Source organism: Lepidochelys kempii, chromosome 5, assembly GCF_965140285.1.
Source record: "Lepidochelys kempii isolate rLepKem1 chromosome 5, rLepKem1.hap1, whole genome shotgun sequence".
Lineage (NCBI taxonomy): Eukaryota > Metazoa > Chordata > Testudines > Cheloniidae > Lepidochelys > Lepidochelys kempii.
Window position 1 is genome coordinate 120,260,303 of NC_136384.1, and position 27,406 is coordinate 120,287,708.

Sequence of the window (27,406 nt, forward strand, 5' to 3'; positions counted from 1 at the left end):
TGGGTCACCATACAAGAGAGGTGATGGCTGAGGAGCCAGAAACCATAAGTGGATGCCCTTCAGGGACCACAGAGGGGAAATACAGGTGCAATTACCCTGAAACTGAGACATACAATTTCTAGTACAATGGGGCAGTGCCTATAGCCACTGCTGCAATACAAATAAATAAATAAATAATCAAATGCCATAAGAGAAGGTGAATTGTGCCTTTATAACCCTCCTCCAAAGATAAAAAATGTTTTCCAGCACTTTAAGTCTTTTCTATCATCTCCAGTGCATTTGACCAAAGAAAGAGGATAAAGAAAGTAAAATAAGATCATTAGTTTGTGAGAAAGCACTTCTTGCATTACTTGCATTACTTTTGGGGTCTGATCTCTTACTGAATGTCCCTTTGGAACATAGGCAGTTCTTTTTCTTTTCGGCAACAGAAAAAAAGTGAACTTGTGCAAGATACAGGTGGCATTTGTGTTGACACAATCAGTTTATTTAGCACAATACATTCCTGTCAACTTTATCTGTCCTTCTGATTAAAAATTAGTTCTTCCTCTTGCCACCATCTCCCCTTTGATAAGTGGATAATTCCTGAACACTGCCTTTTTTCCTGGCTGGAAGCACTTTGCAGACTATGGGAAAATAAAAGGTACAAAGAAATGAACATATGCTTGTAGTTGGTGCTATTTGATGGTATGCTATTAATTCACTGCTTGAGTACTAAATGAGCTGTAAAGGCCCAGATCAGCACAAATATCATTCAAGCGCAGTCCCAGTGGCACTCTGAAGAAATAACAGCAACGTGAGAAACACATTAAGATCCATAGTCTGGCTTTGGAAGTGAAAGTGCAGCCCTGTCTTGGCTTTAGTGGGAGCCATATGTGCACATTCAGAGCCAGTGTATAACCCTGTAAGTTTATAATTTCACTGAAGAAACTATAAAAGCAATTCTTAGCTTGGCCCACTGCAGTTTGTGTGGGACTCAAAAATGACTGGTGTTAATGGCCTGAAATAAGGTCCAGGGCAGCAGCTGGACCCTTCTAAGCTAGTCATTATCCTTTAGAAAGTGCCTTGGGCTACAGCTGTGACGGTTTCTCCAGTTAATGGCTGTGGCATGTACCAGCTATGTTTATAAGAAGTACACCATATGTGTAGCTGAACATGCCATACCTGGCTCATCCTGTTACTTGTTTGTTTCCTATTTAAATAAATATCACTGTCGTACAACACTGAGGGAGGGCCTGGAGTGGGTCCAAGAGTGAAGGGATGCTCCTATCCTTTTTATTGCCATGTTCATACTTCATACATAGGGCTTGCCTAGGGAGTAGCTGTGCTCTAGGGATGGACAGCTTTCTCAACTGAAATTTATTTCAGTTGTGACCTTTTAATGACTGGTGACTATTGGTCATTCATTATGATGATGCTTGAGTCACAGTTTTGTTTCTCAGGCCAGCAGGGGTTAGGAGCCCTGGGTGGAGAACGTACCTTTTGGCCCAGACAACATTATCTGGACAAAGCTTCTAAGCAGCCAGAAAAGGATGACCCGGGATGTAGGAGACCTATGTTCACATCCTTGCTATGCCACTGGCTTCCTGTGTGACCTTGGACAGGTCACTTAGCCTCTCTGTGGCTCATTTCCCCATCTGTAAAATGGGGATAATAGCAGTTCCTTGCCTCCCATGGATGTTGTGAGGATAAACACATTAAAGAATGTGAGGTGCTCAGATAGGGGCCATATAAATATGTAAAGAAAGAAAGATAGCTAGGCTAAGAAGCCTGAAAGAGAAACCTCGATAGAAGCCCCATCCATCCCACCTCAGTAGAAAATTCCTCTTCCTAGTCACTATGGTCCCCACGGCTGTGTGGCACTGAAGAGAACAGAGTGCCGTGATCACGCAGAAATTGGGTGAAGGAAGAGTGTCACGGGCTGCACTCTATGCCCCAAATACAGACTTGCAGGTGGCCCTCTGAACCACTCCCATCTGAAAACCCTGCTGTGCATTCTGCTCCAGCAACCATATTGTAGACACACAATTATCTGCACTTCCAATGTGCATCTTTTTCACACTTATTTTTGACAGTAATTTCTTGTGTCAGCCAACTTATCTATAATGCAAATTTGTAAAATACACGAGACTCGGCTTTTCTGAGACCAGGAAGTAGTGGAAGCAAATGAACATTGTTACAACATGTGTCCTCAACCTGTCTGTCAAATTGAAAAGTGACTGTCTGTTGTATCTGCAAGTTCTCAGCCCCCTTAGCGCCTTGGTTAATGAAGGGGGAAGGGGAGAAATTCTGTGCAGGTGTAGAAACAGCATAATTTTTTTTTTAATCTCCATTTCAGCTGCTTGCTGATCGTCCTCCCTGAAGGAATGATTCACAGAGCAAGCCCGTCCTATTTTTAAGGGCAATGCAGGTCTCACAAGTGACTTGTGGGGGAACATTCCCGTGGGCTGTGGCAGGGCACTATTTTAGTAGCTATAAATAAGCAATAAACTGCAAGCACCAAAGGGCTTCTGTCTACAAGGGATGGAATTTTTAAAAAAAAGTATCTTCCAAGAATCAGGATGTGAGGCATACTGCTCCTCCCGGTGTGTTGCTTGGTTTGCCTTTTATCATATCAAATAGCAGCAGAACAAGAAGTGGATTAGGACCACTTTGAATTAGGAATGAATGAATCTGCTTGGATCATGTCTGAGTGAACCTGAACTTTGCCCATCCTTCAAAATGAAACATTTTCAGCCTGACCGGAAATAGCCTGTTCTCATGAGATTTTCAGCCCAATCCTTAGAGATCAAAGAAATTTAGGTACACAGCTACAGCCTGATACCTATTAATAGTATTAATTATTTGTATTGTCGTAGCACCTATGAACCCAGGACCCCATTGTGCTAGACACAAAGTCCTACTGAAGTCTCCACTGGGTTTTCAGTCTGGCCCCTGGACCTTTCAGTGCTTGTTCCAGCTGAAACACGCCTTTGAGCCTAGTGAGTTCTGCTGATCACTGAGGCCTGGTCTGCACTAGGAAATTAGGTCAATATAACTACGTTGCTCAGGGGTGTGAAAAATCCACACCCCATAGTAACTCCATTGAACCAACCTAACCCCTGGTGTAGACAGCGTGAGGTCGATGGGAGAATTCTTCCGTCGACCCAGATGCAGCATTTTATAAGCGTAGACAAGCCCTGATTAACACAGGCAAGCCCTCCATGTCATGCCACCGTATGAACAATGGTTCTACACCTATAACCACAGCCCCCCAGGCTCTATGGCAACCTTGAAATAATTCTGTGGCAAGGCCCCTGGATTCTGCAGCACTGTGGTCCCATAGACGGGAGATTCTGTCTGATAAGTGAAAAAAATGGAGGCTTTTATTGAGTTAAATACAAATGGAATAACAGAATCGGCACAGTGTTCCTTGTGCTATTTCATGTGATATTAAATTCCATTTACATGACCTTTGCCTATATTTTTAATATTCAGTGTGTTGTACTGAAACCACACAGCTGCACCGTATGTGAAGGGGGAACGCTAGAGGTTTGGCAGATGGGTGGGAGACAGGTAGGGCTTTTGGCACCCGAGAAGATATGGGAGGCAGTTTGGGTTAAGCACGGGTATGTCATTCAGGCATTTTACACATTAATTTGTTTTCAATACTCTCTTCACAGGCAGTGCTCAGCATATACTGTAAAAATAAATTGGCCCAATATAAAAATACAACAGATAGATAGATTAGATAGATTTAGACAGATACTTCTGTAAACAGTTACTTCAACACTGTATTGAGTCCTTAGGCTTTTGTTTTTTTCATGTTGGGAAATTTTTTTTAGAGTGCGAGATATACAGCACAAGGGCAGAATACTTGAACCATCTTCTCTTTATACCTTCTCTGTGTGTCTAAAGAGATACTTATTTTTCCCTAGAGGATTTTGAATCGGTACAGAAAATGATACTCAAAAAATGTAACAACAGCCATACCAAATGCAAGGACGGCTGTTCTGAATGTGTAATTAGCAGATGCACTAGCTAAGTGGCTATATCTATCATACTAGGTTTACTTCTGTAATGCAAAAGGTTCAAATCCTGCAGCTCTATGGATGACTCATCATTTTTAAAGATTAAAATGACCAAGGGTTTTTTTTTAATTTGTTGAATTTACTGGAACATGTGAGTGCACCATTAATTCCAGAAATATAGGACTAAAATGGCTTTACAGACAGGAATGGATTAAACCCAAATGAGGCCTGGATCAACTCAAATAGCCTGACCTAAAAAGTCCTTGCAAAAATAAAAAGCAAGTTCCTGTTGCTCTTTCTGTCTACCTCTCCCTACATTGTGTGGGACCAAGGGAGTCCTTCCTCTCCATCCATGGCCTGGGAAAGAAAAAAAGGCCCAACAGCCCCTACAACCCTGTGATCCTGATTCTTTGGTCCACGCGGCATGGGACCTGGGGTGAGGGAAGGAAAGGAGGTATATTCATCACCACAGTGCCCCCTGATACTCAGGGCAGATGGAACTAGTTTGGTTTCTGGTGTAAATTAAAGTAGCCTTTGGGCTACCCAAATGTATTCTGGCTTGCTGCAATTTCTGGGACCATTAGATCAGCTGGGAATTGTTGAAATGTAGCATACTCTGACACACACAGGCTGACCATGCCACTCTGTACCGCCGGAGATCTTCTGTGCTGCGCTGTATTGGCAGCTTTAAGGTTTCTTTGTTACATCAGGGCAAAGCAAAACAATCTCATCAGAGGCCACAGTCTGTCCCTGGGTCTTTTGGGCTGAGAACCAATGATGAAAAGTCTCTGAGACATACAGAGATCAGACAGAGCAGGGAGCATGGCTCTGAGTGGCAGCAGATCCTGTGGTCTACTGAAAGCAGAAGATGGCAACAATTTAGGAGCAGGAGGTTCTGTCACAATATGTGGCCCAGATGATGTGATAAGCTGGCCCTGGCCTGAATCCACCAAAGTAACTGTACTGCTCCACTTTGGTGTTGCCACATCGGCTATTATTTACAGCAGATGTCATGTATTCTATGAATACCAACTATCAGCATCTCGTTTGATAAGATAACCAGAACATGAGGTGGAAAGTCTTTAGAGGGATTTATTTTTCATAAAAATATTTTTGCTGGCCAACTTCAATGCATGCTTTTCATAGAAAGGGCTACATTTATGCTTGGTGGATCCCCATTGATTTCTGGACCCACCCTATTAGCTGAATCAGCAATTTAGGACTGATTCCTGGAAAAGTATCACTGCAAATATTAACAGTGCAGTCACTGAGAATATAGCACACACAGTCTGCAAATACTTCTGTTGCATTTGTCACATCCAGGACTGCACAACAAATAAAGGAAGAGGCAGGTGAATATTGCATTTTTTAACAATTTCTTTGGCCTATGCAAGCGCCACGTTTATCCAATTATCAGAAAAGGGTTAAGGATTGTGTTCTTGACACAACCGAGGGCCATGCCCTGCCCTCAATCTGCACTGATATAAATGAGAAAGCCATGCACGCAAGGACGCAATGCCTGTGTATGCATGTAGAGCCCCTCAATGTTCTGGGCTGTTTGAAACTGAGATTCTCCTTTGGGACCATCTCTACTATCCCTGGAATGAAACCATAAAAATAAGCTCCAGTGTGCCATGACGTCTCTAAAGAGAGACACCATCACATTCCAGCCCCCTTGCAGCGTGATTTTATTACTACTGGCCATGCTCAAATTGTAAAAATAGTTTCTGCCCTTCTACTTACTATTTCAGTTTATTTAGCATTGTCACTTCCAACACTCTCCTAATAAATGTTTGTCACTTGTGTTCCTTCCCCCCCCCCCCCCGGAGAAGATCAATTCCTGTATCTCCTTTGTTCAAACTCATCCCTACAGCTTTTGCTGCATTTAGATGTTTTCCTTCAAGTTGGGTGGCAGGGGAGAAGGGGAGGTTGAATTCTGCAAGCCCTACTTTAGTGAACTGATTTGCGTGCCTGTACTGAGTATTCCAGCTGGAGCCTTTGGATCTGAATGTGATCATTCATTGTATTAGCATGATTCACGATTCAAATCCTGTGTGTTCTCGTGGATGTACCATGCAGTTCCATGGGAATTCCATCATTGCTTATCATTAGTCAATCTCCAACTATTATGAAAGCTACTGAATTGTGTTATGATGAACCAGATGTATGGCTGTACACTAATATTGATGATACAACATCCACAGGAATATCAGAGCCAGTAGAATAACATTTGTGGAATTACTTATTTGTCCAATTTCATGGTATTTTTCAAACAAATTATTCAGTTAACATTCTTCCCTTATTCACCCAGTTCTATAAACTAGGATGAATTTCAAATTTTGTGAAATTCTTCAAATAAAATCAGCACAATTAATTTCATCTGAAGTCAGTGAGCCAAATTCTGCTTTCAGTTGCATAAATGTAAATCTGGAAATCTCCATTTATTTAAATGTAACTAGTTTATGTTAGTGTAAATGACTGCAGAATCTGGCCCAATGAAATAAATTATAATCAGTGCCTAAATCAGGGTTTTCAAGCTATGTACAAGAAATGTAACATGTTATTTTGTATTATACATGCATTAGTTTATTCTGCTACCGAAAGCAATGCATTCATTATCTATCAAAATATATTTATACTGTAGTCGGAGAAGTAGCAATAGCTATTGTTAAGGTTCCATAAGCATTTCCATTCTAAAGCTCTGTATTTAGTGGTTCAATAACTTTAGGAAAGTTTGATCCTTGGGGACTTGGATTCAGAAGGCAGGTGGATTATTCTTCAAAAGTTTGAGTGAGAACTGTTCAGCCAGTTTTGAAAATAAGAAGAATAAATTAAAAAAACAGACTTCTTATCTCATAAAAAGAATCTTCTTCAAACATTTTTTGAATATGTCTAGTGCTGAAATGTCCGGGGGAAGAAAGCTGAAATTTTACAGCAAGCTAGTCCTTAGAAAGGAAAAATACCTTTATGTGTTCTGGTGAAAACTAGTTTGACTTGCCTTTGATTTTGGGGTGGGGAGTTCTTGCAAGCACAGTGCAAATGATCTGGGTTTTTTAGTCATTTTTATAAAAAGTATGGGTGAAATGCTGGCCACAATGAAATTAATGGAAAAACTCCTATTGACTTGAAGAGGGAGGTATTTCACCTGCAAAATAAAAGTGGGTTGTACTGAAGATGCACAGGCTATGCAGTAAGGCACAGATAGAATGAGAAAGGGTTCCAGAGGAACTCTACCTCATTTAGGCCCTTATCCTACTCTACAGCTGGCTGACTTTTTTCGCTGAAATGTTTTTGATGAAAATAGGCCAAAAAATTAACAATGCGGGGGACGAGGGGTGGCAAAATCATTATTTTGGGGGAGGGAGGCTGACAAAAAATTAGAAACCAACATTTTGGGTGGGGGGGAGGGTTAGGTTCTGGTTTGTGTCAAGAAACAGAAAAAACTTCCATAGGTTATTTCTAGAAATAATAGTTTTATTTTACATTTCTTGAAAAAAATATTTGGTATTTTTTGACCAACTCTATCCATTGTCATTCATTCCAGTGGGGGCAGAATCAGGCTCTTAATTCACATCGGCTCATGCCCCCGAACATGGAAGTGCAAAGAACATAGTGTTTTCCGTTTTAATTTAATTCTTTAACCATCCAGCACTAAAAGTTTTCTGCAGCTTTGAGAACCTGATGTTCCTTGGTGCTGATTCAGCGGGGTACTTAAGGATGTGCCTAGCTTTAAGCAATAAATACTCCCATTGAATTCAATGGGCATTAGATTAATCCCTCAAGCAGTTAGAAATTTATATGTTGCGAACTGTGCCTGAAACTAATTCCAGGCCCAATACTGAACCCATAAAATTAGAAGCTCAAGAGGAGCCTCTTTTCAAAATCAGGACCTGCATGATCTATATTTAGCATGGTATTAAACATATTTGTATTACTTTTGGAATGTGCATTTGTTCTGGGATTAAATGTTGATAGTATTCCAATCATTCTCGGTAACTACATTTTAATATTAATGAATAATATACAGTCCAGTAATTTCAGTGAATGGTTGTATCAAGATATCAGCTAAGAAAAACTATTTTATTTCTGTTAAGGAAAGGTAATCTAGAAAAAGTATTTCCATTAGTTTTCTTACATAAGCTCCAATGGACTGTAATGAATTCACTCCAATGACCTAGTTGAGGACTGATTGCCTGCACCATGCCATTTTAGATTATTATTCACCTGAAGCTATTTTAAAATTGTGACATCTGGGGAAAATACTAAAAATAGTGACAACTAGTGTGTGGGCCAGGCCATAAATCAGTCTACTGAATGCTTAAGGAGGTGTGGTCTGTGCACACGCAACTCTTGTTAATGTTTGCTGGAGTTACACCCAAACACTGGAATGAGAAACAGATTCTTATGCACTGCAGGATTTTTATTTTCAGATTTTGGTAGCTGAAAAGTAAAACAAAACTAAGGCCTGAAATAGGGTTGCCAGGTGTCCTGTTTTCTACCAGAATGACCAGTCGAAAAGGGACCCTGGCGGCCGGTGCTGATTGGATTGGTAAAAGTCTGGTCGGCAGCGCAGTGGGACTAAGGCAGGCTCCCTGCCTACCTTGGCTCCACGCGGCTCCCAAAGCAGCAGCATGTCCCCCCTCCGGCACCTACGCATGGGGCAGTCATGGGGCTACGCACGCTGCCCCCGCCCCAAGCGCCAGCTCTGCAGCTCCCATTGGGTGGGAACCATGGTCAATGGGAGCTTTAGGGGCGGCGCCTGTGGACAGGTCAGCGCACAGAGCCACCTGGAACGTGCCTCCACCTAGGAACCAGAGTGGGGACATGCCACTGCTTCCGGGAATTGCTTGAGGTAAGCGCCACCTGGAGCCTGCACACATGACCCCCTCCAGTGCTCCAACCTCCTGCCCCAGCCCTGTTTCCTTTCCTGCCCTCCAAACCCCTCGGCCCTAGCCTGGAGCCACCTCCTGCATCCAAAACCCCTCATCCCTAACCCCATCCCAGAGCCTGCACACGCAGCCAGAGCCCTCACACCCCCCTGTGCCCCAAACCCCTCCCCCAGCCCTGATCCCCCTCCCGCATCTTGAACCCCTCAGTCCCAGCTCAGAGCACCCTCCTGCACCCCAAGCCCCTCATCCCCAGCTCCACCCCAGAGCCCACACCCCCAGCCGGAGCCTGCACTCCCTCCAGCACTCCAGCCCCCTGTCCCAGCCCTGTTCCCCCTCCTGCCCTCCGAATCCCTCGGTCCCAGCCTGGAGCCCCCTCCTGCACCCTAAATCCCTCATCCTCAGCCCCACACCAGCAGGACCCCTCACCCCCACACACACCCCAACCCCCTGCCCCAGACCGGTGAAAATGAGTGAGTGAGGGTGGGGAGAAAGAGTGATGGGGGGTGGAGTGGGCATGGTCTTGGAGAAGTGGCAGGGCAGGACCTCAGAGGAGGGGCAGGGCAGGGGCGGGGCGTGGTGTTCAGTTTTGTCGGAGTAGGAAGTTGGCAACCCTACCCTGAAATGAGGTATATTATATGGGTACCTGGTCAGAAGAACCAAAGCAAGAGTAATAAACAGCATTACTTTGTTAGTATAACATACATTAATGGAATATGAAGGAATAGTTTGTGCACGAGCACTGAGCTTTCATTAATTAATTAACCACTATTTTTTCTTGTTTTAGAGATTGGATGCATGCAGAGTTCTTTGCAATGTGATTTTGCTGATTAATTCTCCACTGGTTGAATTAACAGGCACAAAACAAAATATAATCCAAGCACCCCAAATTTTGGTGCAGTCCCAACACAGATTTAGACTCCGCAGCTGGCTCCTACGGTCCTGGTGCTTTAAAACTTAAAACAGGTTGGTCCTGCCCTGTAGGGGAAGTTCCACTGAATGGCACTGTGTTCCTGGAATCAATCAATTCTTCACAGGCCCTCATGGACTTTATCTCTACAATGGGCCCAAACCAATCAGCCCCAAACACTGGAGAAATTTAGACCAAGATCCAAATGTGTTGGGTGGCCACATGGCTGTCATGGTTTCAGACCAAAACGCCAGATATGAACCCTGCGGCAGTCTGGATCTCTAGTTATAAGAAAACATTCTTATCTCTGATTCAGTGTACTGCAAGATCTTTTGATATACAAACAACTTGTCCGGTGAAATCTTAATTGCAAATGTGCTTGCTAAGCAAACAACAAACCTACGTTAACTTGTAATTCCGTTACAATGGGCCACATCCTGCTCCCAATGAGGTCAGTGGGAGTTTGGGAGTAGGATTGCACCCTATATATGGGAAAATGTCATCATAAGGCTAAATATAGCCTCCCCTGATGAAAACCATGATATAGCCTGCACCGATCAAAACCACGCAGCCCCAAAACTAGAGTTACTGGAAAAATGGACAGCCACTTTGCAGCATGGGGGTTCCATTCAGAATGGGAAATGCAAATTGGCTCAACCATTGGATTAATCCTTCCTCCACCACTGACTACCATAAAGCACTGCTTGACCTAACTTTCGTTATAGTATCCAAGAAATCAGAATGTTGTTAGCTTTTTCAATCTCTCTACTGCAGTCTGTTGCTTTCAGCACACTGAAATCGGTGATAATTTATACCAGAGGGAAAACACCCTGTATACGAGTAACTAAACACCAAAACAAACAACATCAATCGGTGTCCAATTGAGCAGGAGGAAAATGTACAAAGAACTGTTCCTTGAAGAGAACTGTTCTGTATTCCTGAAGACTCAACCAATTCAAATAAAAAACAGGAGAAAAGGATGGAAATGGCAGTAATAATAATCATGCTGCAATCCTTCATAGTAAGCTCAGAAGCAGTGCTGCAACATTTTCAACTGAAGACAGCCCTGAGTGAGCACTTTCCAGCAGCCTGCTTTTCAGTATCAATCTGGAGCGCCAACATTCCCCACCCTGGCCAAGCTAGAAAGATATAGGGTAGAATCGCAGTGAGGCTTTACAAACCAATATATGGGAATGGCTAGACAAAGAAAAGGGAGATACATCAATTACTTATTTCTCTGTAAGGCAAATCCAGTAGTCTTTACATAGCCAAAATTCCCACTGAAGTCAAAGGGTCTGCAGGAGCTGGCCCTCATAAATCATCACTTTCACCATCAGCAAGCAACAGGAAAACATACTTGCTGATTTGCGGTTTCCTTTGCTTTTCCTTCACTCCTGGACACGGAGCCAATGCTCTCAACCTGAGTTTTTCTTTGCTTGCCCTTCTCTAGCCTTTTGCACCCGCTTTAACATACGCTTTTGAATAACAAAATGTAGGTCCCATTTATTTCACTGGAAATTGGATCGTGTTATGACTGAAAGATCTTTAAATGCTGATAGTCTGGGTATGAGGGTCACTCACCTTCCACCTCCATTGTGACAGGTTTCGAATAGGCTGTGCCCAGACTGTTCTTTGCTACACAGCGATAATGTCCTTCATCTTCTCTTTGAACATTATGGATCCTTAAACTCCCTGATTCCAGAACAGCAATCCGAGCATTTTCCTGCCAGAGATGGGAAGGTGGGAGTTGGGAAATAGAAAAATGAATAGACTTTAACGTGTTGTGTCAAACAATTAGAAACTTTCATTTACAAATATGGACTTTCCTACAGGAATTGTTAAGTGAATTCCAAAATACCTTTTAACAGTGCTAGAAGTAAATGTTCACCTTTGAACAAGACTTATGAATTAAGGAATTTATAGCTAGAGCCTCCAGTCCAATAAGTTCGGTTCGTACTGTTCAAGCCATTCACTCACCCAATATTTTACAAATAAGGGAATAATAACTTCAAAAGGCTTGTGAATGAATATCTGCAAAGCAGATGAGTACATTTTATTCACAATTAGACTCAAAAACTCTTTTTGGGTTATATTAGTTCAGATCTACTATTAATTGAAAAATGAGATAGAGAAATTCCAAAAAAAAAAATTCTATACCGGTAGAATTACCCCTAAACAAAAATCTTGTTTTGACATTTTCAACATGACATCTGTGTCTCTTTAAATGCTTCTCTGGCAGAATTTACAAATACTTGGACTGATTATGTCATCATATTTTTAGCATGCAAGTGATATTTTAATTTCATTCTCTACTCACCTTTAGAACAGTTTCTCCCTTGATCCAAGAGACAGAAGGTTTGGGATTCCCCATTGTAGTGCAAGGAAGAACAGCCTTTAAGCCTTCTATTATTTTTACATTTACAGGAGGACGAGTTATTTTAGGTTCTAAAACAAAAAGGCCAAAATTAAATCTGAACAGCGGACAAGAGACACAGTTCAGATACACTCAATACTATTCTTTATCATCAAAAATCCCCTGTCTGCATCTCTGTACAAATAGCCTTTATTGCTGTCACCAAGGCCCAGCCCTCAAAGGTATTTAGGTACTTAAAGTCTTGGAAGATCTGGGCCTAAATGACAGAAGAACCAAGAGAGTTCTTGATAGGCATGTAATTCCACTGAAAGAAATAATTATAAACTATATCTACACCCTAAAATGTTAAATCCAGGTAAACGACACCAAATCAGATACCCTAGTATAAATTATTCAAATTATTGAAATTTGACACTGATCTGAATTCGTCAGATCTTGGGCAGAGATCCAGATAACAATCTCTCCGATGCTCAAGAATATTTGTCTTCAGGGTTTTTGCTTTGTCCACTGTAAAGAGAGCATTTACTGTGAAAGTTTGGGTCTGGATTCAGACTTCCTCAGTGTGTCCAAATGCAGAGTTTTAGACCAGGTCCATCTGTAACCCAAGAAGAAGGGTGTGTGACAGGAGTATTAACATTTGGATAATCTGAGCAGGCCTGTCGATGAGGGGGCAAAGAGGGCAACTGCCCAGGGGCCCAGGAAATTTAAAAGGGCCTTGGGGCCCCCGGCTGTCACCGCTGGCAACGCAATGGAGCTAAGGCAGGCTTTCTGCCTGCCCTCACTCCACGCTGCTCCCAGAAGCAGCAGAACAGCCATACAGCCCCTGGACGGGGCAGGGGGTCTCTGTTGCGCTGCCCCCCCACCCCGAGCGCTGACTCCACAACTCCCATGGGCCGGAGACGTTGCCAGAGGGGTCTGCCAGATACTTTTGGGAGCCGCCTGAGGTAAGCGCCAACCCCCTAACCCCCTCCCGCACCCAAATTCCCTCCCAGAGCCTGCACCCCACACCCCCTCCCTCACCCCAACCCCTTGCCCCAGCCTGGTGAAAGAGTGAGGGTGGGGGAAGAGCGAGCAAGAGAGGGAGGGGAGATGGAATGAGCAGATGGCATGGCCTCAGTGAAGGGGCAGGACAGGGGGCAGGGCAAGGGTCTTTGGGTTTTTGCAATTAGTTGGCAACCCAACCAGGCCGGCATGTGGAAGCTTTGGCCATGCCAGAAGAGCATGCCCATCAGCACAGCCGGCAGCTCACTGGGCACCAGCCAGCAAGGCACAGAACCACCCAAATGTCAGGCTGACCGCGTCTGCGTGGATGTGGCTTGTGCGTGCGTGGGGGCCCACTGACTGTTCTGCGCTGGAGCCCAGAATTGCTGTCGGCAGGCCTGATAAAACCCAGAGCAACTGAAATATTAACTTGGGTACATTTAGTTTTGTGTTCCCGGAAGGTAAACGCGACCTTGGAAACTTTAAGTTTTGAAAAAAAATCTTAGTGTCAGTTTTTCTAAAACATTTGAAGTTTTGTCTTCCATGTTCTCTGGGAGGATTTTTATTTAATTCTAAATAGTAATAAAATGGTTTCAAAGATATTTATTTTCTCATAATGGCTATAATCCAGTGCCTATGGACATCAAAAACTCTCCCATTGATGTCAGTAGGCACTGGATTAGACCAATCGTTAGCAAACCTGGAGCCCAATTTTGCAACCGTCCCATGCCTAAAACTCCTGTTAATGTTAATGTGTTGTCTGCATGCAGAGAGTCTTCAGGATCTGGCCCATTAACTCACAGATGCCCATTCATACTCGTATATGTAATAGCAGTTACAAATCTAGCTTCTGATTTTGCAAACACATGTAAATCACTGTAGGCACCTGATTATTCCCACTGAGTTCAACAGGGCTATTCAAGCGTATAAGTATCCGCAGGAACCAGGCCCTAGCTATGAAGAAGGGACAACTACATGTATAGAGCAATGCTCAAGACTTTTTGAGATTGTGGATAAAAAAGTCTGTGCTCACGTAGTACGATGCGGGCTTATTTGTACTTTGCTCTGAAATAAATCTGGTTACTAAAATACAAGGGAAGATTATGTTTAAAGGAGCAGCACTTGAAGGATTGATGCACAACATTGCTAAGAGGGGCTACTTTATTGCTTTACCAAGGGTTTTTTAATCCCTCACATAAAGGCGGATTCTGGTCCTCATACTCATGTGGAGTAGTATGTCACTACACAAATAGCCACTTTGATTGCAACATGGGCATAGTGCTACTCAAGGTGAACAAGTGTGGGAGAATCGGCCATACTGAATAAATCAGGGCCAGATCCTCAAGGTTATTTAGTTAACTTCCCTTGATTTCAATGGAATTTCGGAGTTTAAGTCCCTGTGAGGATCTGGGCCATGCTATCTGATATGCTGTACTCAAATAGCATATAGTACTCAAACAGAACATACTTGGGAGTGCCATATAATTATCTTGTGGAACTCAGGGCTGAAGGATATTCAGCACCAGGTATACCAATGGCATCAATAAGTAAAGCTCATGCTAACATTAAATAATAAGACAAATGAGACGTAGTAACTTCAGAAAGGAAGATGTGCTTATGGACCAAAGTGTGGCTGGCTGCCCCTGCGTAGATGCACTTGTGGAGGACAGCAAAGAAGGGAGTACTTTGTCTTCCCTCCAAGCATGCTGACATAGGAGGCAGCCAAACTATATCCCCAGCGTGCCCTTGAGCGCTGGTCTGTTTGGCTAGTAAAGGCTCGTCATCTTAAAGGGCTCTGAGGCCCGATGGCACACAGAGGCAGCGACAGGGAGAATGCATGCTGTGCCTTTCACCGTAAGTACCACTGCTCAGTGGGCTCCTTCCCAGTTCTCCCTCTCTGTGTACAGCTGCGCTTGGGCAAAATGCTTTAGGGGACTGCCACTTTGGCATCACTCCCTCCCAGTCTTCCCAGAGCGTGCTTCTCACCGCAAGAGCCAAAATGCAGCCCTGCATGAATAAGAATAGCATCATAGTTACAATAGTTAGACACATTGTCTGTTGCGAAAGCTAGCAATCCTTGTGCTTCAGGGCACAAACTGATCTCCAGATGGGGTCAGGGAGACATTTTCACAGCAATGCAGAGTTAGGTTTATTATGAAGGTTTTATGCCTTCCTCTTCTAAAGTATCCGGTAGCAGACTCTTAGTGGATGGACTCTTCGCCTATTAGGTGTGAGAGTGTGTATGATCCTATAGATAAAGCAAGAACAGGAAATTGAAGAATATGGCTGTATGCTGTGTAGTCTCTCCTGAGGCTTCTCCAGAGGTTGTCATGTCTGGGTCTCATTCTCACATTTACGTGATTATTTTTAATAGCAGTGGGTAGGTTTCCTACGAGGTGATTAACCAGTTGGGTTTTCACCTCTAGGTGCCTGGTTTGCATCTAATCAACATATTTTTTTCAAAAATAAAAGATAGTGGCTTTGACTGAAACTCCTTTGGGCAATATTCTATACATATTTCAAGGCCTCCATTGCTTGTTTGGTACTGTTTGGCTGCATTCTGCTTAGAAAAGTCACAAAATTCATCTAACTTGGGGACTGGAGTAGTTCCTGGTGGTGGAGATGACTAACTGTGGAAAGACTCTACGATCCCACATTGCCTCATGCATACAGTCTCTTCCTTCCAATCTCTTTTCTCCTGTACGCTGCCGGTTTCCCACCCCCAACTCTCAAATAGACTCTTCCTCTCAGTCCCTCTCTACTTCCCCTTTACACTAGCTAAAGATTCGGTCCATGACTATTTTTTAATCTGCTATTATCCCTTCAGACTAGAACTAGGCACAGTCTTTCCATGAGTACAATATATTTCAGGTAATAAGCTGCTTCAGATTTTTTGTCAGTGGGATGTAGCTAAATGTGAATTCACACGCCAGTATGACGGGAAATGATAAACAAGGTCCAGCCTTCTGATTCACACAAAGGTTGCTGAAACGGGGGCAGCTGTTTGGATTTCTTTGAAGTCAGTTTTAAAAAAAACCTAACCTGCCACCGTGGGGGCTGGGGAATGGTGGGTTACGCCATTCAGTGTGGAATAGGGCACTCCTGTCCCCCTCCGTAGTGGGTGGGAGGACGCTCATCACATTGCTGTTGTGCTGTGGAGATGCGCCACAGTGGTAGGGGCATCATTCCGTCCATTGGGGGTGGATCTTAAGACGAGTCCTCAGCAATTTCCTAGATGAGCTCCACAGTGAAAATGTCAGCCAAGGAGGAATAGCCTTTTTGATCTGTAAAGCATTATAACAGTCTTCCATGGTTGTCAGTCAGGAAAGATAAACCTACCCTACTTTACGGTTTTGAGAGTCACAGGAACATACCATAGAAATTTCATTTGGTGCCTGAAGCTTGGGCAGCTAATTTTTCCTCTCTCTCATTTTCCGTCCAGGTATTGTAAGGGTTTCCATTATTGTCTGTCAAGAAATAGCTGGGGAACTCATTAGGGATTGGATGGTCAGAACAAAGAACATGGTCAACACATATGCATAAGCAAAGACCCAAACATGGTCACTTGTATGCAAGAAACACTGACTACATTTGCCAGATGTAGAAACCCCATGCAAAGCCAGAGGTGTGCATACAGATATGCAAAAATCGAAAGTGCATCATGTGAAACTGTAAATTGTCCGTATTGTGCAAAGAAAGCTTCTTTTTTTTCTTCTCCAAATGTAAGCGGGGGAATAGTCCCACTACTGTGGGGAACTTTCCTGGCTTCTGTACTACCCCAGTGAAGTGGGCTAGTGAAAGGATCTGAGTCCTCACTCCCACTTCCTTTACCCTGTTGCCTCCCTGCCCTTGAGGGCTCCCCTTCCACTCTCCTGTCTGGCAGAGTCCTCGTAACCCCAACAAGGCTGGGCCCAGGATTCCGGGGGGGGCTCGACCCCCAACCTTGCTGTGGTCACCTAGGACAGGGGCTAGGGTGTCCCCACTCCGGGGTACTCTCTCTGCACTGGGCACTTCTCTGACCCACTGATCATTACATACAATTTAAAGCAAATGCAAGTTATTTAATCAACAATTAATTTTAAAAAGAATAAGGAAAAATGGGAAAGGTTAAAGGAAACATATCAACCCGCTCTGTGGCAGGGAACATCACAAACAGTGTCCCTGGAACGTCAGGGCAGTTCACAGTCTGTTCCTTGTAAGTCCCAGGCCTTCTTCTCAGGCCCTGGCTGTGCTGCAGGGATGCTGTGGGTTGGACACTTGCTCTGGTGGTGGCCACACGCTCCCAGACTCTAAGTGGCAGGACCCTTCTTCCCAGTGTTGCCCCCGCCCTGTCGGGGTTACGATCCAAGCCTGGCCTGCAGAGCCTCTTAGCTGAGGCATCTCCCTGTGCTGGGCCCACTGCCCAGGGTCCCCCTCGCTCTCTCCAGCTGCTCATCGCATCCAGCTCCGGACTGCTCCAGCCCCAGCTCCACCACTCGGTCTCTGCACAGCTGCTGTTGCTCTGCCTCCAGCTCCCTGGGCTGCTTCTCTGGCCCCTCTGCCTCTGGTTGCTGCAGCTCTGCTCCCAGGACAGGTCTGCTCTGCAGGCTGCTTCTGTGACTCTGCTCCCAGCACTGACCTGCTTCTCGGGCTGCTTTTCTGGCCCCTCTGGCTCTGGTTGCTGCAGCTCTGCTCCCAGGGCAAGTCTGCTCTCTCTGGGCTGTGCCTCTGGCTTTGGGGCTGCAGCTCTGCTCCCAGCACTGGGTCTGCTCTCTCTGGGCTGCTTTTCTGGTCCCTCTGGATCTGGCACAGCTCTGCTCCCCAGCTTAGCTTGGGCCCCTGCTTTCTCCTTAGCTCGGCCCCACGTTGTCTGACCCAGGCAATTCCAGCTCACACGGAGGACGGGGCCTCCTGACTCTCTGATTAGCCTGCCCACCCTGTCATTCAGGCTGACCTGGAGCACTGGCCTCTCCCCATTGTTCCTGGGGACTATCAGTCTCAGGGTCCTGATTCCCCATAGACCCTTCCCCTTTTAGTACTGGGAGCTAGCCAACCAAAACACCCCCACTGAATGTTAGTAAGGGGGCAACAGTCCTCTTACACAAATAGCAGCAGAATGGAGTCCTAAGTGTCTGCTAGATTAATTCAAAAGGAGAGATCAGCTTTTATCATCTACTCAGTTTAATTGTGTGGAAAGGGCTCCTCCCACTTACTCATTTTCACCTGTAAAGCCCCACAGCTTCTTGCAGGCATTCCAACTCCATTGTCAGCTGAGCAGCAATATACTCCATCATCGCTGTCCTCTACGCTGAGAATGGTCAGAAGCTGCCCATTTTCTCGTATGCTGTATCGTGTATCAAACAGCCTGCAGGATACAGTGACATGCTGGTAAGAGCAGAAGATGTACAGTATAAATCTGAACTCATTCCGAGTCATCAAACCCACTTCAAGTTTAGCTTTGTCTCGTGGTTCCTAAAATGGTGAAACTTCTAAATGTAATGATACCAATTTAGTAGCAGTTCTGAACACTCTTTTATCTAATCTGTGGTATTTCTATAATATCAGTCACTGTGAAATATAGGTGTTGAGTATCTAGGACTATTATCCTGAAGTGGATAGACAAGCACAGAACCTTGCATCCACTTGAATCTCCAGTAGTCTTCACCAAACTAAGTCATAGTTTGAGTGTAGCTGAGGGGCATTTGACTTCGATGAGGATTTGTCTGTATAAGAGCTATGCCTGGTTGAAAATATTTAATCACAGCTTTTGGACAAACAGTGTCTTTTCAACTAAATGGAAATTTTTGTGAAAAGATGTTTGTTTTGTCAAAATTGTTCAGGTTTTGAGTAAGAAAAAGCCAAGCAATTTTAAGTTTCTGGCATCCAAAACAGTTTTTATTTTGTTTTAAACCAGAAAAAAAAATTTTTGGTAATTTTTCATGAGAATAAAAATTTGCCATCCATCTCTAATAAGGACTACAAGATCTGAATGTGGTTATAACTTAAATGACAACTGGATCTGGCCCATTGGTCTTAGCGAAGGAAAGGAAATTCCTAAGGCCACCACAAGGCTGTGAAGATTTCCATGTTTTGGAAGGAGAAGTGGTCTGCTAGACTAACTATTGTGTAGCAATACAAAATTCCTAGGGGAGAGGAAGGGGCTGTTTTGTGGTTTTCCTTGCAAAACTGCAAAATATAACAAACTTTGCAGTCATTTTAATGGTGCAAGATTTCTCCGGATTGCATCAAATATCCTATAGCCATAAGTTTATGAGTTTTACATCTTTCTGTGACCTTTTACAACTGCGTTCCTGAAAACAGCCCTTTGCTTCTGTCAAATGTCACTGAAAGAGGGGTTCTTCTGCCAAGCAGGCTTAAACCCCCAAAGCCTTATTTGCCCTGTTTTCGTTTAATGTTTAAAACATTTTGCATCATAAGTCTAAATTCACCATTTAAGATTTTATAGGCTCAGCTTTCCAAAAGTGAAGTTAGATACCTCTAAACCCACCTTTAAGCATAAGGAGCTATCTCTGCTCTCAGTTGCACCTGTGTAAATCCAGACTAACTCTGTTGAAGTGAATGAAGCCCAGGAGTGAACTTTGGACCCCACTGAAGGCAATGGGAGTTTTACTATAGATTTCAAAGGGATCAAGATTGGATCCTCAGTTTGTAGCTCTGTAAGAGCCTGATCTTATTGATATCAGTGTAAGCTTTGCCATTTATTTCAATAGGCTCAGGATCAGAATCTAAATGAGAGCAAAATATAAAAGAAAATTACCAGTAGCATACAGGAGACACAATTGGGATGGTTGTCACTGCATATATAATTAATTATAACTAGGGCTGTCAAGCTATCAAAAATTAATTGTGATTAATTGCACAATTAATCTTACTGTTAATAATATAATACCATTTATTTAACTATTTTTGGACTTTTTCTACATTTTCAAATATATTGATTTCAATTACAACAGAATACAAGGTGTACTGTGCTCACTTTATATTTATTTTTATTACAAATATTTGCACTGTAAAAAACAAAAGAAATGTATATTTCAATTAACCTAATACAAGTACTGTAGTGCAATCTATTTATAATGAAAGTTGAACTTACAAATGTAGAATTATGTACAAAAAAAACTGCATTCAAAATAAAACAATATAAAACTAGAACCTACAAGTCCACTCAGTCCTACTTCAGCCAATTGCTCAGACAAACAAGTCTGGTTACAATTTGCAGGAGATAATGCTGCCCACATCTTGTTTACAATGTCACCTTAAAGTGATAACAGGTGTTCACATGGCACTGTTGTAGCTGGCATCGCAAGATATTTACGTGCCAGATGCACTAAAGATTCATATGTCCCTTCATGCTTCAACCACCGTTCCAGAATATATGCATCCATGCTGATGACGGGTTCTGCTTGATAACGATCCAAAGCAGAGCGGACCGATGCATGTTTATTTTCATCATCTGAGTCAGGTGCCACCAGCAGAAGGTTGATTTTCTTTGGTTCGGGTTCTGTAGTTTCTGTTCTTTTAAGACTTCTGAAAGCATTCTCCACACCTCATCCCTCTCACATTTTGGAAGGCACTTCAGATTCTTAAACCTTGGTTCGAGTGCTGTAGCTATCTATAGAAATCTCACAGTGATACCTTCTTTGCATTTTGTCAAATCTGCTGTGAAAGTGATCTTAAAATGAACATGTGCTGGGTCATCATCTGAGACTGGTATAACATGAAATATATGGCAGAATGCAGGTGAAACAGAACAGGAGACATACAGTTCTTCCCCAAGGAGATCAGTCGCAAATTTCGTTAATACATTATTTTTTTACCGAGCATCATCAGCATGGAAGCATGTCCTCTGGAATGGTGGCCGAAGCATGAAGAGACAAATGAATGTTTTGCATATCTGGCACATAAATACCTTGTAACGCCGGCTACAAAAGTGTCATGCGAAGTCCTGTTCTCACTGTCAGGTGACATTGTAAATAAGAAGCAGTCAGCAGTATCTCCCCTAAATGTAAACAAACTTATTTGTCTTAGCAATTGGCTGAACAAGAAGTGGGACTGAGACTCTAAAGTTTTACATTGTTTTGTTTTTGAGTGCAGTTATGTGACAAAAAAAATCTACATTTGTAAGTTACACTTTCATGATAGAGAGATTGCACTACAGTACTTAGATGAATTGAAAAATACAATTTCTTTTGTTTATCATTTCACAGTGCAAATATTTGTAATAAAAAAATAATATAAAGTGAGCACTGTACACTTTGATTTCTATTACAACACAGAATACCATATAATTGAAAATGTAGAAAAATATCCAAAAATATTTAATAAATTTCAGTTGGTATTCTATTGTTTAACAGTGCGATTAATTGTGATTAGTTTTTTTAATCGCAGTTAATTTTTTTAGTTAATCGTGAGTTAATTGTGATTAATCAGCACTAAATGTAATATATAATACAATATAATTATATGAATACATAATATATGAATAATTTATTTTTGATAATTTTCCCTTTTTACTGCATCCCTTATGGCTGTCACAGAACAATGGTACATCACAGATTTTTGTACTTATTTTTATTAATCACTCACACAGTGCCATTAGTTCACATGATGCAGTACAGCCAGAGAGCTGTGTTGAGCAAGTAATCAAACCCTTATCGCGAGGGCTTAAAATCAGTGGGCACAAGCTGCCCCTGTATGGGACAGTAAAGTACAAAGCAGAAAAATAACAGAGTCTGATGCAGTCAATACAGATTTCTGCATTGTAGAATAGGTGTGTGATTTAGTGCATATGTTTTGGAGACTGTGCCAGCCATAGCAGAAGATGTTATGAGACTAAAGCAGTATTTTTCAAGGATAGCAATTTAATCAAACTAAGCTTTGCAGTGTGATCTGTATGCTGGCCAGATACATGTCGTGAGTAGCTACACTTCAGTGGGTTTACTGAGAATTAGACATGTTACCAGAACTGCCCTGGCAGCATTATAAAACTATCTTGGCTGTCTGAGTACCAGGAAAGCTTCCACACTACTGCTTTGGTTGGACAATGAAGCAGGAGGTGAGCAAATGGAAAGATTTTATGCTCAGCTGTTCTGTGTAACCACAATTTAAATAAACCCATCTAGCACACACTGACATGTCATAACTGCCAATAAATAGTTTCAGGATGTTGGTTAGTTGCCTTTCCTAGTTCTCCCTAGGAAAATGTAGGAGTTTACAAAGTAGGGTGAAAGATACAAACCCTAAATAGTGCTCAGGAAGGACGGTTTTATGGCTAAAGCACAGGAATAAGAGTCAGGAGATCTGGTTCTGTATGCCTGTTACTGACTTCCTATGTGACTTTACGCAAGTCACATAGGCTTAAATCCTCAGAGATATTTAGGCACCTAACTCCCATTTGAAATCAATTGAAATGACCTAGATACCTTTGAGGATGTGGGCGTTAGGCCCTAATTTTCAAGGACATGATTTTCAGAGGTACTGAGTAGCCACAACGCCACTGGGTTCTCAACAGTACCTCTGATAATCAGGCCCCATTTGTTGCAGAGTGGGCCTCCAATAATTAAGGCAATGTCTTTCAAAAACGTAACCTTACCTGCTCAGTGCTTCACTTTCCTTAAGCATAGAAAGGAAATAATGACCCTTCCTTACCTCACGGGATTGTTGTGAGACTGAATTCGGTGCTGTTTGTAAAGCCCATCCTGATTCTTGGAGTGAAAGTGCTATAGAAGCACGGGGCATAGCTCTCCGCTGGCTGGCACCTTGTATCATCATTTACACATGTGCAAGGGGAGTGGGAAAATACTACAAAATCAGAATGGGAGCATTCTACACTCACCCAGGTGTAAACAACCACACAGGGTGCAAAGCAGTGGATTCCTGTTGTTCCGGATTCTAACCTATGACCCTAGTCTATCGAGTTTTCTGTTGGAAATGCTACCGCAAGTAATGTCTGCATAGTTGAAGTTTATACTGCAGGTCCTAAAGCAAACATGTGTGGCTTTACACTGTGCTTTACGAATGTATTAGCTACCTTGAGTTAGTTGGCCAGCAGCTAACTAAAGGTAGAAAACTCTACTATATATGTCAATATTCGGTGACCCTAGAAAACAAGGAATACATAAGGAGCTGCATGCAATCTAATCTCATCAGTCCTTATTCTGGCACTGTTCCCATTGCATTCAATTGTTTACATATTGTTTTGTTTTGAAGTTATCTGTCTGTCCAGTGTCCTTGAGCCTTGGCAAGGGAAGAAGCTTTCAAAAATAAAATAATTAATATGTATTGTGTGTAACAATTAGCGTCTGTGACGTTTTACTTTTTTACAAATCCATTGATTTGGTTCTTTTCCATTTAGCAAATATTTCTCCCTCCCTGAGTTTGGAGTGTAGTTAGTTGAAATAGTTTCAGTTTATATAATGCCCTGTCTTCATGCCAAAACTTTGTATCCACCAGCACCGACCCTGAATGTCAGGACTGCTCTGGAGAAAGCTATTTTGTTTCTGCTGCAGAAACACCAGGAGAAGAACAAAGCAACTGATGTGCTTGGTCGCACAAAAATAGGCTTTTAGAGGATTTTTTGGCAGTTGTGTAAAACAGGCATGCTCTGTCTAATTTAGTATCAAAGTGATACACCTTTTGGGAAGGTGATTTGAGTTATTGGAGAAGGAGATAGTGTGCCACTTAGTGTCTACTTTTCTGTATACTCTCAGAGAAGGTGTGTGGACCTGTAAGGATTGGGGGTTGGGGATGATGTGACCCCAGTCCTGATGTATAAATGGCATCCCCCAGGCTGTTTCTCCCTTCAATGTTAGTTTTATTGATGGAGAAGGAACTAGAAGATAGGTTGTTTGATCTGAAGATTCTATTCATGCGGTTTTAGGCCCTTGTTCTGCAAGATGCTTGGCACAGTTTGGGGGCTTTAGTACAATTCTTGCAGGATTGAGATTTGGGCTAAAGAGGACAGTTCTCCTGCAGTCACTGAAGCATGAATTCTAAAATCTTGTGTGGATATACATATGCAGTTTTAAATAGATTGATAGGACTTTTTTTTAATATTCTAAAATGGTCGCACAAACAGTCAAATCTGCCTGCAGTAATGACCTGTCTGGAGTCTCATGAGTATTTCTCAGAAGTCATCCTCAAGCAGACCCTGAGTAATGTACAAATTACACAATTAAAACAGGTCTCACTTTATTTATATACAGATTATTTTTAAACAAAATGAAATTTCCCATCGCTGAAAGAGAATCAAGGGAGGATCAAGAATGTGAAACAGAGAATGTAAAGGAATTTGCCTGATCGAAGGTTAAAAGTGGATGGACTATTTTTTACCTTTGCAAGAGATTGTCTGCAAAATGTAACCATAGCAACAACAGTAATATTCCCTACCACCCTGAAATGAACAGTTTCCAAAGCACAGCACATCATTCTTCTTTAGATGATGCTTTGGTAGGTAGTGAATGATGTGTGACAGTGTACAATACAAAGAAACCTTGTTTTAATCTATTACTATGTTCACAAGGCAGGAATAATACTACTTTGCTATTACAGAACATTTTCTATGCAAGGTTCACAAAGTACTTTGAAAACACAAATGAATGAAGTCTTGCAACATTCCCTTTCATCAGAGAAATGTCATCCCTGTTCTGTAAATGGCTAAACTGAGGAACAGAGTTAATTGCTTTCTTAGAGTTATACAAGAAATCTGTGGTGGCATAGCCAGCAACAGACTCAGTCATATGACTGCTCCTTCAAATTCAAATGTGTAGGGCCGTATAGGGAAATTAGTTCTAACATATACAGAAATGAGACCTAAAGAATAACAAGGATCAAATTCTGCTCTGATATACACCCACATGACCACATTGAAAACAACTCCAATATGACTAAGAATAGGATCACCCAAGTTCAGGCAAGACGCTCATGGCAGAGATGGGAACAGACAACCGATTTCCTGACTCCCTGTCCGATATCTCTTCCACCAGTATTAAGCATCAGTGCGTGGCACTGTGGATTAGCACTCTTGGCACGTTCTGTGTGCTGTACAGTGCCAAGCGCTCTGTGAGCACTAAATAATAAATAATAATCCCCAAATAAAACCAGTCATAGTCTTACCCTCCCCTTAACTAGCTCACCCCAATGAAGCAAAACTGTTTTCTTAAAATGTAGAATCTTGGGCCACGCCCAAAAACCTGACACACAATAATACCCTGACACGCGGCCAGGACCCTTAGAGTGCTCCACCCCCAGCACTCACTAGTCCACAAAGTTACCAGTCAGCATTGGGTCTAGTGCAGATTCGTTTTCCCACTGAAGTCAGTGGGAGTTTCGTGTGAAAATATTTTAACAAGCTCGATGCCTAAGTAAGCATCTCTCTCTGGGCCAGAGTCGGGAGCAGAGTGGGGGAGAATGCAAGGACACTTTCCTTCTCAACATGGCTTGTGCAGTGGGAGTGTTGTGACTGCATGATGCCCCAAAAGGAGAAGAAAGGACTCCACACAGGCTCTTAGAGCAGGACCAGTGAGTTGAGGAGAACAGGCTGTACCACATAAAGGGGCATAGTCACAGATCTGAGCAGACCTCAAAGAAACATCCTGCCTCCCTCCTTGAGACAGAAACCATCCCAGTGCTCCCCCATTGGCTGATGCTGTTCAAACACTTGTTTCCCCCTGAAAAAAAACCTGACTCCTCCCAAAATGGTGGCACAAGGATACACAACAAACGTCATACTGACTTGTGCACAAAATCTGACAAGCATTGGCACAGGTAGCTGTCTGTCTGTAAATATATTTAATGGAGATATGGCTCCAGGAACCTACATAACAACCCTATGAAGCATATATGAATACCTAGGCACTTTATTTCTCTCATCTGTTACCACGAAGTGGAATAGTGTACTCAGCTACTATGCTCCGAGCACTCTGGGACTATCTTAAAAAGCATCTGCTAATGCATCCCATCTGTGCCGTGTTCTAACGTACAGAACTCCCGCACATGTTGTTTCTGCTCATTTTTCCCCTCACGACAGATTTTCACCAAAATGCACCTAGGCAACGTTTCTTTCTGCTGTCACAAATGTCTTTTTTATAGGAAAACGCTTATGATTCTCCTGCCAAAAAATCTGATCCAGTAATTTGTCTGGAATCACAACAGGTAACCTCATTTATTTCCCTATTACAGGATCACAGCTTGTAACATTGCTGTTCTATCAAGGACATGCTAAAGAGGGACATACTTGGCACTCTGCTGGTGCTTTTCATCCATAGTTTTCAATTCAGCCCTACAAATTTTACGTCCTGCTGTGTTCCTCGGTATTACATTTTAGTAGAGCTGGTGGGAAATCAGAATTTTCATCCTGCAGAAAATTCTGGTATTTCAAAATTTGTTTTAATCCTGACTGGGATAAGAAGTCAAAATATCCACACGTTTTATGGAATGGAAATAGACTAAAAATTAACAAATTTATTTGAGCATAAGCTTTCGAAATCTCCCCACTGTATTTTCCACTGAATGCATCTGATGAAGTGAGCTGTAGCTCACAAAAGCTTATGCTCAAATAAATTTGTTAGTCTCTAAGGTGCCACAAGTACTCCTTTTCTTTTTGCGAATACAGACTAACACGGCTGCTACTCTGAAACCAGCCTAAAAACTGTGATTCCAAACATTTTGTTTCAACATTTCCTAACAAATGAAATGTTTTGACATTCTGGAATCGAAATATTTCAGTTTGGATGGTTGAACTGAATTGAAACTTTTAGTTTTGGTTTGATTCTAGATTAATCGGTGTCCCCTTGAGCTGTCATAGTACTTCATACTTACCTGATGGGAATGTTGTTACGTGTCCAGGTAATCTCTGGCTCAGGATTGGAGTCCACTACACACATGAATTTAGCAACCTCTTCTACTAATGCGTCCACGGTTTCCAGAGGAGTATTGATAAGGGGAGCTACAGAAAGAAGGGGAGAAAACATGTGATTTCAGGCCTGGGTTTCTTCTGAGCAATGTCTGCAAAATCATCAAATTGCCTGTTGACTTCACGGGCACAAACCAATGGGACTCCGCTGCTGTGCAGAGTCAATGTAAGTGGGGTCACCTCCCAACCCCTTCCCTGGAATTCAGTAATTCTCTGACACAGAACTAGGCCACTTATAACTGGCTAGTGGGGCTGGCAATTCTCTGCATCCTCATCACTTGCAAATCTGCACGCTCTTCCAATACACACTGGGCCTCCTGCACTAAAACAGTTGAA

General features: G+C 42.6%; 1 protein-coding gene across 4 annotated transcripts in view; it reads right to left on the minus strand.

Moving 5' to 3' along the window:
• MUSK (muscle associated receptor tyrosine kinase) overlaps positions 1 to 27,406 on the minus strand; it is an 86,083-nt gene that overhangs the window by 54,287 nt on the left and 4,390 nt on the right. For 3 of the 4 annotated variants that reach the window (XM_073346293.1, XM_073346292.1, XM_073346291.1), the window contains exons 2-5: positions 26,977 to 27,103; positions 18,351 to 18,502; positions 12,121 to 12,248; positions 11,385 to 11,526 (exon numbers count right to left, since the gene is read on the minus strand). In XM_073346293.1, coding sequence (XP_073202394.1) covers positions 11,385 to 11,526; positions 12,121 to 12,248; positions 18,351 to 18,502; positions 26,977 to 27,103 — 549 coding nt within the window. Of the gene's footprint in view, positions 1 to 354; positions 374 to 11,380; positions 11,527 to 12,120; positions 12,249 to 18,350; positions 18,503 to 26,976; positions 27,104 to 27,406 lie in introns of all 4 variants that reach the window. The other variant, XM_073346294.1, reaches the window with a different exon arrangement.